This window comes from Bubalus kerabau, chromosome X (genome assembly GCF_029407905.1).
Source record: "Bubalus kerabau isolate K-KA32 ecotype Philippines breed swamp buffalo chromosome X, PCC_UOA_SB_1v2, whole genome shotgun sequence".
Lineage (NCBI taxonomy): Eukaryota > Metazoa > Chordata > Mammalia > Artiodactyla > Bovidae > Bubalus > Bubalus kerabau.
This window is the reverse complement of record NC_073647.1, coordinates 80,928,299-80,945,385: the sequence shown is the minus strand read 5'-3', so window position 1 is coordinate 80,945,385 and position 17,087 is coordinate 80,928,299. Positions and strand designations below refer to the sequence as shown.

Here is a 17,087-nt window from a genome sequence, read left to right as displayed (position 1 = left end):
GGTCAGAGCAATTGTATTTTCATATGCATGGTTCCTTTTTACCTTAGGCAGTCTCCTATGGCAGTTCCAAAACTCCCAAATCATTTAAGTCATTAATAAGAATAGTGGACATATAAAAGTAAATAGTCAAGTTAATAGTAATTTAGCTGTTGATATTATAGTAACTAGCAGCAATGGTCACTGAACACATCTTTAATTGTTCCAGATATGTAGCAATAATAATGTACAGGATATTCAATATTTTTGGGGGGCCAAGATTTAGAAAAGCTGTTTATTCTCTTTGAAACAAGAAGTTGGGAGCAGTGTGAAATGATGTATCTCGAAAATTCCTTACTATATCTTGCATCGAACCTGGAGAGGGAGGTGGGAGGGGGAGTTCAGGATTGGGAACACGTTTACACCTGTGGCGGATTCATGTTGATGTATGGCAAAACCAATACAATATTGTAAAGTAATTAGCCTCTAATTAAAATAAATAAATTTAAATTAAAAAAAAAAACAAATTCCTTACTATTTAAAATTGTCAAGCTTACTGTTTTGGGAGTTCAGTTAGATAAAGAACAGATGTTATAACCCAGTAGCTTAAAGAAAGTGTCTTTTGAAAAACTAACATTTCATGAAAATTTTCTGTTTTGTCTCATAATATACAGAAACTGGAAAATATGTGTTTAATATGTACTATACTAAGTCCTTCAGACTATATCCAATTTTTGAAGCAGACCAGAATCTTAAAGATTTGGATGTTTATGATTCTGAGAGCTTACTCTATTTCTTTATTACTGGGTATCAAATGAGTAAATAATATATTAGTTCCAATGAACTGGGTAACAACTGCCCATAAATGCTAATAAAAACAAGATATGTTCTCATGCCAAGAAAAATGAAAAAGGAGAATTTAGTATATTGTAATGTTTCATTTGTATATGAGAAAAAATGATTTTGTCATCAAAATTCATTTGATAATATTTAACTACCTGTTATGGGTTGAATTGTATCTCCCCCTCAAAAATCGTTTAAGTCCTAACTCCCAGTACTCCCAGTACTTCAGAATGTGAACTTACTTGGAAACAGGGTCTTTACAGAAGTAATCAAGTTAAAATGAGGTTATTAGAATAAGTCCTAATCAAGCATGACTGGTGTCCTCATGAAAAGGGTAAATTTGGACACAGAGACAAACATACACAGAGGGAAAACCACATGAAGACACACAGGGAGAATGCTATGTGACAATGGAGAATTAAAATTATGCATTTACAAGCCTGAGGCTAAAGAAATGGCCTCCTCTTAGGAATGGCGACAGAGGTTCCTACAAAACAGTAAAAGTTGCATTTTGCTTTGCAAGTTAACTTTTTGGAGGAAACTGAACTTAAGCAAATATGCATTCTCCAAGCCTGAAACTAGGAGATAGGAAGGGAAGAGTTCCTTCCATAGAGGTTTTAGAGGAATCATGGCCCTTCCAATGTGGTTATTTCATAGTTTTGGTCTCCAGAACTGTGAGACAATAAATTTCTGTTGTTTCAAGCCACTCAGATTGCAGTACTTTGCTACCGAAGGCCTAAGAAGCTATTGCACTAACCTAGTTCAAGAGATAAATCCCAGGCTTTGTCTGGCCTGAGCATGGTTGTACCCATTGAGCAGGTCAATGTGAAACCTCTACTGGTTTCAGTAACAACTCTGTTTTAAGGATGGAAGGGCATGAGGAGGGAGGAGCTCTAAATGCCATGGAATTACCATTACCCTGTTGTAGTTTTCTACTCTGTACTTGGTCTCAGTTAAGCTTAATGGAATTTCAAAAACCTGACTTCAAGCTTTCATTTTCTAGATCTTTTACAGTATACAGTATTTTCCCTTCTGTTCATAGTGCTCATTTAGAAATTCATTTCATATTAAGTTAATTAATAAAAAATTACAATGTTTTAAATTATTATTTTTGTGAGCCTAGTTTAAAAGAAATGTACAAAACACTGAGATATCTATATTAAGTTCAGATTCTACCATTAACTTTTTCCATGACTGGGCATGTCTTCATTTCAGTTTCTCTTTCAGTAAAATGGGGACAATACTTCAAATGAAGAAATGGAAATGAAATTGTTAAGGATGATATGAAGGGCTGTAAATATAAAGAAGTATTATTATGACTAATAGTGGTCTCACCTGGCACTTGAAAATTGAATGTCATTTTAACTCTATTAAAATATTTATAATTCAAAAGTATACACTTATAAAATAAGCCTTAAAACAAATTTCACATACCTGATCCATATTTAGCTTCTCCACTTTTCTTATGGTTTTTTCATAAATAACATTATTTCCTGGAAAGAAATGGCCTCCTCTTAGGAATGGCAACAGAGGTTCCTACAAAGACAGTAAAAGTTGCATTTTGCTTTGCAGGTTAACTTTTTGGAAGAAACTGAACTTAAGCAAATATGCATTCTCCAATAAACACCAAGGTAGTGGCAGACGTTAGGAAAAAAGGAAATCACATCCCAATAAGGTTCTGAGAAATATAAGGACGTAGTAATAAAAATAATATATTTTCTCAAACAGAATAATCTGTATTTCCCACTACATTTTACTAGGCCTAACAGTGTTTGGGGAAGTTGGAAAGGGGTGGGAAAGATTTTTTTCTGTTTCTAAGGCGAAATATAATGTTTCCTATAGAGGTAGACAGGCATGAGGTCAACCACATCTAAACTGGGTTTACTGGAAAGTTTCTTTTGATGTGAAACTATCTTTGGGGAAATGCAAAATAAACATAATTTGGCACCACTGAGCCTATATTAAAGTTTTTATTATTATTATTATTATTTTGGAATTCAATCTGGGTGCCCTTGAAATGAAATGTAGTGTACAATTCTTTCTTATGGTTATAATATGTCAGGCAATGGAACAAAGGCTGGTGACATGTCCAAGACCTGAAAGAAACCAGGGAAGGGCTAATAAGAATCAGACCAGGAGCCCAAAATAATTGTAATGTGTACTATACTCTTCTCTTTTCTTTTGGCTTTTATGATTTTTCACTTATATGGGTGGGGTGGGGTGGGTGGGTGTGGTTATTTTGTTACAAACCAAAAATTGCATCCTTTTTTTTTTTTTTTTTTTTTTTTTGCAATACAGAGGAACAGTATAGAAGGGGATTTGCTAAACCCATTACCAGTTAATGTGTTTAGGACCATTTCAAAATCAACAAAATATGACAGCATTTTTGTGGTCGGCTATTTAAAAAAATTTTAGAACAATTGAACTAAAATACTGGTTGTTCTGGTTATTGAGAAGGCAAGGCACTCTTGAACCCAAAATATATATTTCTTGTATTCATGTTTGGATAAAGAGTGCTCTATCTAAATGTTCCTGAGATACTTTGGTAAAACAAACGTATAAGTGACTCATTTTGGCTACCTAATAAATTATTAAATCTAAAAATGGATATTATTAAATAAAAAAATGGATATGGTCTGTCACAGCCGGCGCAGGAGGGCCTAGAGGAGCTACTCCACATTCAAGGTCAGAAGCGGGGGCTGTGAGGAGATACCCCTTGTCCAAGGTGAGGACCAGCAGCTGCGCTTTGCTGGAGCAGCTGTGAAGAGATACCCCATGTCCAAGGTAAGAGAAACCCAAGTACGACAGTAGGTGTTGCAAGAGGCATCAGAAGGCAGACACACAAACCATAATCACAGAAAACTAGTCAATCTAATCACACGGACCACAGCCTTGTTTAACTCAATGAAACTAAGCAATGCCATGTGGGGCCACCCAAGACAGGCAGGTCATGGTGGAGAGGTATGACAGAATGTGGTCCACTGGAGAAGGGAATGGCAAACCACTTCAGTATTCTTGCCTTGAGAACCCCATGAACAGTATGAAAAGGCAGTATGATAGGATACTGAAAGAGGAACTCCCCAGGTCAGTAGGTGCCCAATATGTTACTGGAGATCAGTGGAGAAATAACTCCAGAGAATGAAGGGATGGAGCCAAAGCAAAAACAATACCCTGTTGTGGATGTGACTGGTGATAGAAGCAGGGTCTGATGCTGTAAAGAGCAATATTGCATAGGAACCTGGAATGTTAGATCCATGAATCAAGGCAAACTGGAAGTAGTCAAACAGAAGATGGCAAGAGTGAACGTCAACATTCTAGGAATCAGCAAACTAAAAGGGACTGGAATGGGTGACTTTAATTCAGATGACCATTGTATCGACTACTGTGGGCAGGAATCCCTTAGAAGAAATGGAGTAGGCATCATGGTCAACAAAAGAGTCCAAAATGTGGTACTTGGATGCAGTCTCAAAAACGACAGAATGATCTCTGTTCGTTTCCAAGACAAACCATTCAATATCACAGTAATCCAAGTCTATGCCCCAACCAGTAATGCTGAAGAAGCTGAAGTTGAATGGTTCTGTGAAGACCTACAAGACCTTTTAGAACTAACACCCCAAAAAGATGTCCTTTTCTTTATAGGGGACTGGAATGCAAAAGTAGGAAGTCAAGAAACACCTGGGGTAACAAGCAAATTTAGACTTGGAATATAGAATGAAGCAGGAAAATGGCTAATAGAGTTTTGCCAAGCGAATGCACTGGTCATAGCAAAAACCCTCTTCCAACAACACAAGAGAAGACTCGACACATGAACATCACCAGATGGTCAACACCAAAATCAGATTGATTATATTCTTTGCAGCAAAAGATGGAGAAGCTCTATGCAGTCAGCAAAACAAGACCGGGAGCTGACTGTGGCTCAGATCATGAACTCCTTATTGCCAAAGTCAGACTTAAATTGAAGGAAGTAGGGGAAAACACTGGACCATTCAGGTATGACCTAAATCAAATCCCTTATGATTATACAGTGGAAGTGAGAAATAGATTTAAGGGCCTAGATCTGATAGATAGAGTGCCTGATGAAGTATGGAATGAGGTTCATGACATTGTACAGGAGGCAGGGATCAAGACCATCCCCATGGAAAAAAAATGCAAAAAAGCCAAATGGCTGTCTGGGGAGGCCTTACAAATAGCTGTGAAAAGAAGAGAAGCACAAAGCAAAGGAGAAAAGGAACGATATAAGCATCTGAATGCAGAGTTCCAAAGAATAGCAAGGAGAGATAAGAAAGCCTTCCTCAGCGATCAATGCAAGAAATAGAGGAAAACAATAGAATGGGAAAGACTAGAGATCTCTTCAAGAAAATTAGAGATACCAAGGGAACATTTCATGCAAAGATGGGCTCGATAAAGGACAGAAATGGTATGGACCTAACAGAAGCAGAAAATATTAAGAAGAGGTGCAAGAATACACAGAAGAACTGTACAGAAAAGATCTTCATGATCAAGATAATCACAAAGGTGTGATCACTCACCTAGAGTCAGACATCCTGGAATGTTAAGTCAAGTGGGCCTTAGAAAGCATCACTATGAACAAAGCTAGTGGAGATGATGGAATCCCAGTTGAGCTATTCCAAATCCTGAAAGATGATGCTGTGAAAGTGCTGCACTCAATATGCCAGCAAATTTGGAAAACTTAGCAGTGGCCACAGGACTGGAAAAGGTCAGTTTTCATTCCAATCCCAAAGAAACACAATGCCAAAGAATGCTCGAACTAATGCACAATTGCACTCATCTCACATGCTAGTAAAGTAATGCTCAAAATTCTCCAAGCCAGGCTTCAGAAATACATGAACCGTGAACTTCCTGATGTTCAAGCTGGTTTTAGAAAAGGCAGAGGAACCAGAGATCAAATTTCCAACATCTGCTGGATCATGGAAAAAGGAAGAGAGTTCCAGAGAAACATCTATTTCTGCTTTATTGACTATGCCAAAGCCTTTGACTGTGTGGACCACAATAAACTGTTGAAAATTCTGAAAGACATGGGAGTACCAGAGTACCTGACCTGCCTCTTGAGAAACCTATATGCAGATCAGGAAGCAACAGTTAGAACTGGACATGGAACAACAGACTGGTTCCAAATAGGAAAAGGAGTATGTCAAGGCTGTATATTGTCACCCTGCTTCTTTAACTTATATGCAGAGTACATCATGAGAAACGCTGGGCTGGAGGAAGCACAAGCTGGAATCAAGATTGCTGGGAGAAATATCAGTAACCTCAAATATGCAGATGACACCACTCTTATGGCAGAAAGTGAAGAGGAACTAAAAAGCCTCTTGATGAAAGTGAAAGAGGAGAGTGAAAAAATTGGCTTAAAGTTCAACATTCAGAAAACGAAGATCATGGCATCCGGTCCCATCACTTCATGGCAAATAGATGGGGAAACAGTGGAAACAGTGTCAGACTTTATTTTGGGGGGCTCCAAAATCACTGCATATAGTGATTGCAACCATGAAATTAAAAGATGCTTACTCCTTGGAAGGAACTTTATGATCAACCTAGATAGCATATTCAAAGCAGAGACATTACTTTGCCAACAAAGATCTGTCTAGTCAAGGCTATGGCTTTTCCATTGGTCATGTATGGATGTGAGAGTTGGACTGTAAAGAAAGCTGAGCACCGAAGAATTGATGCTTTTGAACTGTGGTGTTGGAGAAGACTCTTGAGAGTCCCTTGGACTGCAAGGAGATCCAACCAGTCCATTCTGAAGGAGATCAGCCCTGGGATTTCTTTGGAAGGAATGATGCTAAAGCTGAAACTCCAGTACTTTGGCCACCTCATGGGAAGAATTGACTCATTGGAAAAGACGCTGATGCTGGGAGGGATTGGGGGCAGGAGGAGAAGGGGACGACAGAGGATGAGATGGCTGGATAGGATAACTGACTCGATGGACATAAGTTTGGGTGAACTCCGGGAGTTGGTGATGAACAGGGCGGCCGGGCGTGCTGCAATTCATGGGGTCGCAAAGAGTCGGACACGAATGAGCAGCTGAACTGAACTGAACTGAAAAATGGATATATTTTTTAAAATTACCCTAGGAACTATTTTGTGTTTGTTTTTGTAAAAAACAAAAACAAAAACAACAAAAAAAAAACCATCCTCTTTGATGATACACATAAGACATGTTTACATTCATGTAACACGTTTCAGAGTGTACTATGTACAACATAGTTTTCTAAGTATTGTAAGGAATGAATCAAAGTTAGATTATTATTAGGCGGACTGAATATTGATCAGGGTTCAAACTGTAGCCAGCAGCCTATATTTGTAATGGGCTTCCCTGGTGGCTCAGATGGTAAAGAACCTGCCTGTAATGCAGGAAACCCAGATTTGATCTCTGGGTTGTGAATATCCCCGGGAGAAAAGAATGACAACCCACTCCAGCATTCTTGCCTAGTGATTCCCATGGAGCCTGGCAGGCGACAGTCCATGGAGATGCAAAGAGTCAGACACGACAGAAGCAACTTAGAATGCATGCATGCAAGCTGAAAATGATATTTATATTTTAAACGACTATGAGTAAAAAGAAAGAAGACCAAGACCCTATGTGGGCAACAAAGCCTGGAATACATACTATATGGCCTTTTATAGGAAAAGTTTGCTAATCCCTGGTCTAGATAATATGTGAACACAAATATTTATAATACAAGGTAAAAAGAGACAAGTGACAATAAAAAGTACCGAGAAATAATATGGGATGGAATTCAGGAGAAGAAAAATCAAGTTGCATCTGGTAACGTTCGGGGTGGTTACTTGGATCAAATAGCATTTGAGAGAAGGTTTAGGTGGGCTTTGAATATAAGGAGATGAAAGAAAATGGTATTTAAAATGGAGACAATAGAGTAAGTCAGGACACCAAGGTTGGAAAAGTGTAAATGTATATGCTGGGGATATACTTGGCAGATGGAACATGGTTCTGTAGACAGTGATATACCTTTGCATGCTTTTAAACAGGGCTATGATTTGAACTGGAGAAGGAAATGGCAATCCACTCCAGTATTCTTGCCTGCAGAATCCCAGGGACAGAGGAGCCTAGTGGGCTTCCGTCTATGGGGTGGCACAGAGTCGGACATAAGTCCACTTTAGAAACAGTAATCAGTAAATGGAAATAATACAGATAAGAAGACCAGTTAGAAAATTATCCTACATAATTAAGTACAGTACTTTTCAACTATGACTCCGAGATCTTGAACCTGAGGAATCTACTATATGGCCAACAGTCTCAACAACAACAATAACAGCAAAAGAGTAAAAGTGGAGACACATGGAGTTTTATGTGCTCCAGGTAAGAATCTAGGTCTGATTCACGTTTGTATTCCTCATATGTGCATGCATGCTAAGTCGCTTCAGTCCTGTCCAATTCTCCAGGTAAGAGTACTGGAGTGGGTTGCCATGCATGCCCTCTTCCAGGGAATCTTCCCAACTCAGGGATCAAACCTGTGTTTCCTGCATTGTAGGCAGATTCTTTACTTCTGAGCCACAGGGGAAGCCCAAACACACGTTAACTTACTGCAAATAACTAGTAAAAATACTTTTTTACACCACACAGTTGAAAACACATGTCTGGAAATGGGTGAGGATTTCATGACTACTGTCCTAGATTTCAGAATCATATGCATAGAAGTTGTAGTTAAAACCATGCAATTGCTGAGAAGGCAAAAGAATATCAAGGACATAACTAGACAAATCTTCAGAAGTATGAGAATCATAAGTGAAAAGTGCCATATAGTCAAAAGAAGAGAAATTTTCAGGAAGCAATAAGGTGAGTGAAGGTATAAATGCTTCAGGGAGGTCAACAGGTAAGAATTACAAAGTAGATTGGATTTGAACTACTACAAATCTATTGGATTTGATTATTAAAATTAGTGAAAATATCCCTGGTAGCTCAGATGGTAAAGAATCTGCCTACAATTCAGGAGACCCGGGTTCAATCCCTGGGTTGGGAATATCCCCTGGAGAAGGGAATGTCAACCCACTCCAGTATTCTTGCCTGGAGAATTCCATGGACAGAGAAGCCTGGCAGGCTCTTTTTGCAAAGAGTTGGATGTGACTAAGTGACTAAAGCTTTCACATTTTCACTTTCAAAGTATAATAGAAAAAATTATGGACTAATAAAACATTCATTCAGTTCTGCCTCTCTTACCTACATTTCCTTCTCTGAGGCTCAGTCCCTTTTTCATAGGGATAGTAATGCAGGGTACTACTTTATGCTAAGCAAAATAATGTATGCTAAATTACCTTTAATCTGTCATTGCAATGTACAAAAATTAATTGATTAATACAGTAATATTCAAAATCAATACTGAATTTTAAAATAATTTATGAGAATCTTGATAGAACTTTTCTAAGATATCAAGTTTAAAAATATACAAAAGTAAGCTTGATGAGGGTAGGATCTTTATCCATCTTGAATACTCTATAGTGAATTAACAAATGATTAGATGAAAAGGGATGATATGAACTTCTGTCTTAAGGATATAAGCATCTTACTCCTTGGAAGGAAAGTTATGACCAACCTAGATAGCATATTCAAAAGCAGAGACATTACTTTGCCAACAAAGGTTCATCTAGTCAAGGCTATGGTTTTTCCTGTGGTCATGTATGGATGTGAGAGTTGGACTGTGAAGAAGGCTGAGTGCCGAAAAATGGATGCTTTTGAACTGTGGTGTTGGAGAAGACTCTTGAGAGTCCCTTGGTCTGCAAGGAGATCCAACCAGTCCATTCTGAAGGAGATCAGCCCTGGGATTTCTTTGGAAGGAATGATGCTAAAGCTGAAACTCCAGTACTTTGGCCATGTCATGCGAAGAGTTGACTCATTGGAAGACTCTGCTGCTGTGAGGGATTGGGGGCAAGAGGAGAAGAGGACGACAGAGGATGAGATGGCTGGATGGCATCACTGACTCGATGGACGTGAGTCTGAGTGAACTCCAGGAGTTGGTGATGGACAGGGAGGCCTGGTGTGCTGCGATTCAAGGGGTCGCAAAGAGTTAGACACGACTGAGCGACTGATCTGATCTGATCTGATCTGAAAAGGGGAACATTTAGCAAAAGTATAAATTTTCTTCTCTGTGAACTAAAATTTACTCTGAAAGCTGAGCCATTATTATTTTTTAAGAAGAAAAATGACTTAGGTGCTAGCAGTGTTGAGTCTCCCTAAACTGTAAGTTGGACTTATTTTAAATGACCTACTGAAAGAAAAACCTCTAAATTTACGGAAATGTATTTTCATCAAATCAATCAGAGTGTGTGCATGCATGCTCAGTCATTTCCTACTCTGTGATCCCATGGACTGTAGCCTGCCAGTCTACTCTGACCATGGGATTTAACCCGGCAGTGATACTGGAGTAGTTGCCATTTCCTTCTCCAGGGGATCTTCCTGACCCAAGGATCTAATCTGCATCTTCTCAGCTCCTGCATTGGCAGGCAGATAGATTCTTTACCACTGAGCCACCTGGGAAGTCCCACTCTATCAGAAAAACCAAATATTAATATTAATAAATCACTTTGCATAAAAAAGGTCAGCAAAATTAATCAGAAGTCTTGGATTTCTAACAGATGAGTTAATAGTTTTACTATTTTGGCAGCTTTTTTTTTTTTTTTTTTCTACCTGTACATTTGAATTGGTGCCAAATCCACCTGAAAAATTAACAGGTGTTTTCAAAGGTGTTTAATTGTTACTTTTAGAACCTCTGAGAATAATTCTCACATCTAACAAAGTACATAATCCCCAGCATCTACTTTACTGTTCCCAGGCCATGAAACCTTGCTGGAGAACATTTTAATAAAGATTTGCTGATGTGGCTCAGTACAAAGTTAACCAATTTTAAAAGGCTCTCCAACATTCATGGTCATACTTGTACTCACTAAGTTCTCTGTAACTATGGTTACAAATCATTTTCTTTTCTTCAGTGCCCCATGTTCATGTTCCTTCATTCTCCTTATACTCGCTGAGAAAACCAAGCCAATCTATCTGTTAGGGGAAGCACACTGAAACCTCCCACCCTGTCCAGGCACCATAGTAACCATTTGCACGAGCTGTTTTATGACAGGAGATCCTCGTAAGGAACACATAACTAATAAGCCACCACCAACTGGAAGAGTTAGGGAAAGGTCAATAGGAGACAACACATGTCCGACCAGCTCCCAGAATCCTTCTCACTGGCATCCATCTTAGCTGCACCACTAGGAAGGACTCTGAGTTAGAATGATGGGCTAAAGACAACGAGGAAACTAATCCCATCATCATAAAACCCAAGACTGTGAGCCACGTGGCAGAGTTGTTCTCTTGGGTTTTCCTGCTCTCCACCTGGGTGCTCTTTCTCAATAAAATCTCTTGCTTTGTCAGCACACGTGTCTCCTCGGACAATTTATTTCCAAGTGTTAGAAAAGAGGTTTCGGGCCCTGGAAGGGGTCCCCTTTCCTGCAACATATCCAGTGTAATTCCTCCATTTTCTGCCCCACTTCAAAAATCTCAGTTTCTGCTCCTTCCACTCATTATGTAATAACATATACCTCTTTTATCTGGAAGTCACTTCTCTATCTGTACCTGGAATCCTATCCACTCTTGACTCTTCCAGAATTGTTTCACCTTTCTTCCCTTTCTCTGTTGCATCTTTACTTTTCCTTCCTATTAGTTATTTCTTTCTGTCTATAAATCTCTTGGGTCTCCAAGATTCTATTTACTCCTTTAGCTACCATCCTGTCTCTCTTCCTTTGACCAATATCCTTTTTAGGAAAGTAACCTCACTTATTATCTCCATTTCTTGATTTAGTCATCCACTAACATTTTGCATCTGGACTTTGCCTCCATATATATACCTAAACTGCTCTCTCAAACATCACCATTACTTTCTTAATGGTCAAACTCTATTTTCAAACCTCACCCTTCTTGGTCCTTTGGTCATTTGAGATGGTCGACCACCCCTTTACTCTATTTGCTTCAATTATTCAGCGTTCACATTCTTCTCTGACAGATTCTTTGCCTGTGAAAGTGTCTCCTTCCTTCTGTTCCTTTCGAGTAGACATTTTAGGTTCTGACCTCAACCCTTTCTATTATCCCTCATTGATCTTACTCATTCCCATAGCTATGAAGGTAACTTTAAGAGGAAGAACTCCTATGTCTCTATCACAAATGTGACCTTTCTCAAGTCCATTTTTAACTGCCTTTTGGGCATCAACTCCTGTGTCTCTATCACAAATGTGCCCTTTCTCAAGTCACTTTTTAACTGCCTGTTGGACATCTTCCCTGGCATGCACCTCAAATGTTACTGGTCCAAACAGAGCTGACAATCTTCCCCTTTTCCAAACCAGCTTCTCTTCTCCCCTACTTCTTACTTTTTAATTGGGCTACCATGTTCCCCGTGTCTCAAACTGAAAAACTTGTCATATTTGACTTTCTTCTTTTAATCCCAAATCCACTCCAGTGTTCTTGCCTAGAGAATCTCAGAGATGGCGGAGCCTGGTGGGCTGCTGTCTATGCGGTCGCACAGAGTTGGACATGACTGAAGTGACTTAGCAGCAGCAGCAGCAGCAGTATCAGTTATCAAAATTTGTCAAAACTACCTTGAATATAACTATCAGAAAAGATAGTGATATTTAGTCAGAAGACCTAAGCAAGTCACATTTACTTAAGCTTTTGTTTCCATACTAGTAAAATGATACTGATAATAATGTTCATTGTAATAATTCCTTAAATACCACAATAAATCCTTCTCTGATTGCCCCCCGAACAAATATTACCTCCAGCCTCTGGACTTCAGTAAGACATCATTTGTATTTCTCTCATGGAATCTATCATACACCCCACTGTATATTTTATGGAGTTGTATATGGACATATCTTAGTCCCTTTCTGAGAGGAAATGTAAGCACCTTTGGTTCAGGAACCATGTTTTATTTTCCTTGTATTTTCCAATTTGAAGTCTATATAAACTTTTCCCACAGTAGGAGCTCTGCAAGTGGAAAATTAATGAAATTGATTAACATCAATTGGTTTCTATCTACTGACGGAACAAACATATTTCCCCATTTCTGAGTCATAATATATACCAGAATGGATAAATTGCTTGACTAAAATGACAAGAAATGGAAAATAAGAAAGATCAGGTACAATCAAAAATAAAAAGGCTGAACAGAATTAAAAGGGAATCATGAGACAAACGATTGATATCAGTTTAATTACAGGGAGAAGAAGTAAAGATTAGACAAATTGGAAGGTGAAAGAGAATGAAGTTACCATTTAAAAGGCTCAGATCATTATAAATATTGTAATTAAGCAAGAATCTTCTCCTGAAGGAATTTAAAAGAACAAGCAAAAAAGCATATACTTAGGTAAATAAAATATATCTAGACAGGATTTCAAGCTGCTCTGCAAAACCAGTTAGATTATTTTTGTATACAAAGTATGGGGATTAAATTTTTTTTATCTCTAAATAATGGAAAGAGTTAAAAGCTTAAAATGTTAAAGCTAAAATAATCATTTTTCTTTAACCTGCTGCTGGATCTTCTCCCTGAGCAACTATTTACTTCTTTACAGTTGAACACAACCATAATGAGAGGCAGGCTTCATGTTACAAATATGCACTTGCATACATTCTTCGAATTTCTCTGCTGTTTTGATTACAGTGTAGCTGGGGAGGATGGGGGAGGGAGATGGTACATGTGTGGATCTCTGAATCTTAATTCACTTAGATCATCAATGGCCTTTAATTTGCAAATGTTTCTTTCCTACATCTTCATTGTTAAATTTCAGTTGCAGCTCTGCTGTTTTCTAATTAATGGTTTGGGGCCAGTTAAGAACTTTAGTTCCAAGAAGGTCGAGACCTTGTTTTGTTCACTGCTCTATCTCCAGGGCTTGGGGCCATTGTTGGTACATACTAGGCAATTGATAAAAATTCACCGAATAACTGTCAACCTCTGGGCTTCTGTTTTCTCACTTTTTTATGATGAAATGGGATAAAATATGTAAATTGCAGAGCATGGAATGTATAGCCAATAAATATTAATTCATTAACTAAAGAACAAGAATGCATTCAGAGTCACATAAGAATCGCTGGCAAAGAGGGTTGGAATTCAAATGATTCAATATTTAAAACCTCTCTGTCTATGTCTTAGGCAAGCACAACAATTCTCACATCATGAAAAAAAAAAAAAAAGTGCTATCTAGAACTAATTCTTTTAGAGCCAGGGATATCAAGTGTAATATGCATCCAAGTATGCATATTCCCCAGTTTGTTTGTGAAAAGAAAATAGAGTGAGAGGAAAAAGAGGAAAGCGTAAAGTGATTAGCCAATTTGTAGAAAGAGGCACAGTCTAATCTCCAAGGCCCTCCTGATGTCTTCCTTTCCCCACACATATTTTTCAGATTTGTTGCTTAAACACTTGATTCTGCAAAATGAGAAAGCAGATGCTTTACTGTAATCACATTCTCTCTTGGTATTTACATAGATATTTGAAAACTCAAGCAAATATCCAAAACAGTCACCCCCTCCAAAGCCTGTATGCTGGTAGACTCACACAAGCACACATGCACAACTAACAGCCTCTCTAGTTAAAGAGACGTGAGAAGATGATTTTTAAATGAATAAAGAAGAGAGGAGATAGAAACAAGCAGAAGAGTAGTACATCCTCCCCACCCAACTAGACTAGTACCAACTGTATTACCTTGATTTAACCCCTTGCTTTCCACAGCTGAAGCAAATAATCAGTTTTATTTTGTGAGAGAATTATTTCCTGCAGTAGTAGGAAAATAAAGAGAAAAGCAAAAAACTCCTACAGTATTATCTGGGGCACTCTGTGAACCTTGTGCCCTTATAACCCTATAGTAGAACTTCCTGTTGCAGCTAAAGTAAGGCTGTGTGTGTGTCTGTGTGTGTGTTGAGCAAGGCTTATTACTGTGGGGAAAATTGTTTTCTTAATTTTCTCCTCAAAATGAGACTGAAAATAATATCCTAGTTTGTATAATATAAAGTTATATATCTTTATAGAAAATATAATAATGTAATTTTTAGAAGACCTCATTGCTAGGCACAAAAGTTCATATACCATAGTAAACAAACACATGGAGATATTTTTGAACTTTTGAATTTTCATTTTCTTCTTCCTAGCAAATATCTCAATGGCAAATCTAATCTGACTAAATACTGCAACCCCCAATACAACCGGTGATAGTTTTATATGAAATCTGTGGACCACTTCGTCCCTTTTTACTTTGGTTCAAAGTGCACAAAAACCCTTAGTAGCACAAGAATCTAGAATATAGAAGCACAATGGAGTATTATTCAGCCATTAAAAATAATACAATTTGAATCAGTTCTAATGAGGTGGATGACACTGGAGCCTATTATACAGAGTGAAGTAAGACAGAAAGAAAAACACCATTGCAGTATACTAACATATATACATGGAATTTAGAAAGATGGTAACGACAGCCCTGTATGTGAGACAGCAAAAGAGACACAGATGTATAGAACAGTCTTTTGGACTCTGTGGCGGGGGGTGGGGGGGGAGCGGGGGGATGATTTGGGAGAATGGCATTAAAACATGTATAATATCATATAAGAAACAAATCGCCAGTCCAGGTTCGATGCAGGATACAGGAAGCTTGGGGTTGGTGCACTGGGATGACCCAGAGGGATGGTATGGGGAGGGAGGTGGGAGGGGGATTCAGGATGGGGAACACGTGTACACCCATGGCAGATGCATGTTGATGTATGGCAAAACCAATACAATATTGTAAAGTAAAAAAAGAATAATAATAATAAAAAATTTTAAAAAATTATATAAAAAAGAAAATAGAAGCAGAAAACTTTATAGCCCAAGAATTTCCATGCTACTTAGAACTGTTGCATCTCTGAGGCAAATGTCTGTCTGGAACTAATGATGAATTTTTTATAATAATAATTAGAAATTAACTTTATAACTGAAAGAAAGTCCAACAATCTGATTTTAGGAATCTAGTAACTAACTCACCCTTCTTGTTTAAGTTATCAACTTCTGAGGAATTATAGATTGAGATAAGAGTTTGCATAATATAGTTTACCTGTTCAGGACTTTGCACTATATATCGCCTTATAGTGGTTTGAGGATATGTAGTAACTTTCACTGTTGGAGAATGGAGTTCCTGTGAATAAAAGATAAAAGCTGCATATAATCAGAGTTATTTAGTGACCTTGGAGCCATGAATAATAATACAGAGCAATTTTCAGAGTGAAATTTTAAAAATTGCTTACATGAATGATGACATATGAATTTATATTTTGGTTAATTTTGGTCTCAAAAACATACATGGAATCAAATGTTTATGTGCTCAGCAACATGCTAGGTATTTCTGTTATACTCATTGCCTAGTAATTCACCACACATTTCAAACTATTAATATGTTTGATGAGAGTTTTAAAATATTCTTTTCATTTAGAATGCCCCCACATGATTAGAAGAAAATATAGTTTAGTATTTATTAATCAGATCTTCTGTTTGGAAAGGACATGAAAGGAGACACCAAGAAAAAACTGACTGTGTGTACTCTGAAACATTTAAATCTTCAATGTGGTGACAGGGGAGGGCCACAAATAAAGTTAAAAGGGAGACAAAACACTAGAACAAAGTAATTTGAAAGGTTTTGAAGGAAAAAGAGTTGGTATCAATATAAAGAAGGTTTTTATACCTTGGTGAGAAAAAAATCTTCACACTGTTAGAAAAATGAACAAATGGTATGAAAACAGAAAAGAAAAAAGCAAATGATTAACAAACAACAAAAATAAGCTATATTCCAAGCTATAACAAACAATATTCAAACAAGCTAGAAATCAAATACTCATAACAAAAGAATACCATATTTTAACTGGAAATGTTAAAATAATAATGCTGATGAGAGTGCAGTAGAAGGAGCATTTTCCTACAGAAACAGGAAAGATTAAATGATCATTCTCAAGCTGAAATATGTAGCCATCAAAATAATGGTCTTGATAATACAAATTTACATTAAAAAACTCATGGTATATAAAGTTAAGTGAGAATGAAGATATAAAACTACATATAAGGTATGATCTTAATTTTTTATTTGAACAAAAGAAAACACAGCTAAATACTGAGAGTAGTATCTCTGAGTAGGGGAGGGAATCATAAGTGAATTATATTCTTTCTTTATATGCTTTTGTATTTCCTAATTTTTCTACCATAAACATATTTTTGTTATCAGTAGTAAAACAAGCAGCA

General features: G+C 37.5%; 1 protein-coding gene across 1 annotated transcript in view; it reads right to left on the bottom strand.

Annotated features, from left to right (window-relative positions):
* The window catches only part of POF1B (POF1B actin binding protein), a 106,349-nt gene that overhangs the window by 57,900 nt on the left and 31,362 nt on the right, over positions 1-17,087 (bottom strand). The window contains exons 3-4 of the mRNA XM_055564121.1: positions 15,913-15,993; positions 2,254-2,355 (exon numbers count right to left, since the gene is read on the bottom strand). Coding sequence (XP_055420096.1) covers positions 2,254-2,355; positions 15,913-15,993 — 183 coding nt within the window. The remainder of the gene's footprint in view (positions 1-2,253; positions 2,356-15,912; positions 15,994-17,087) is intronic.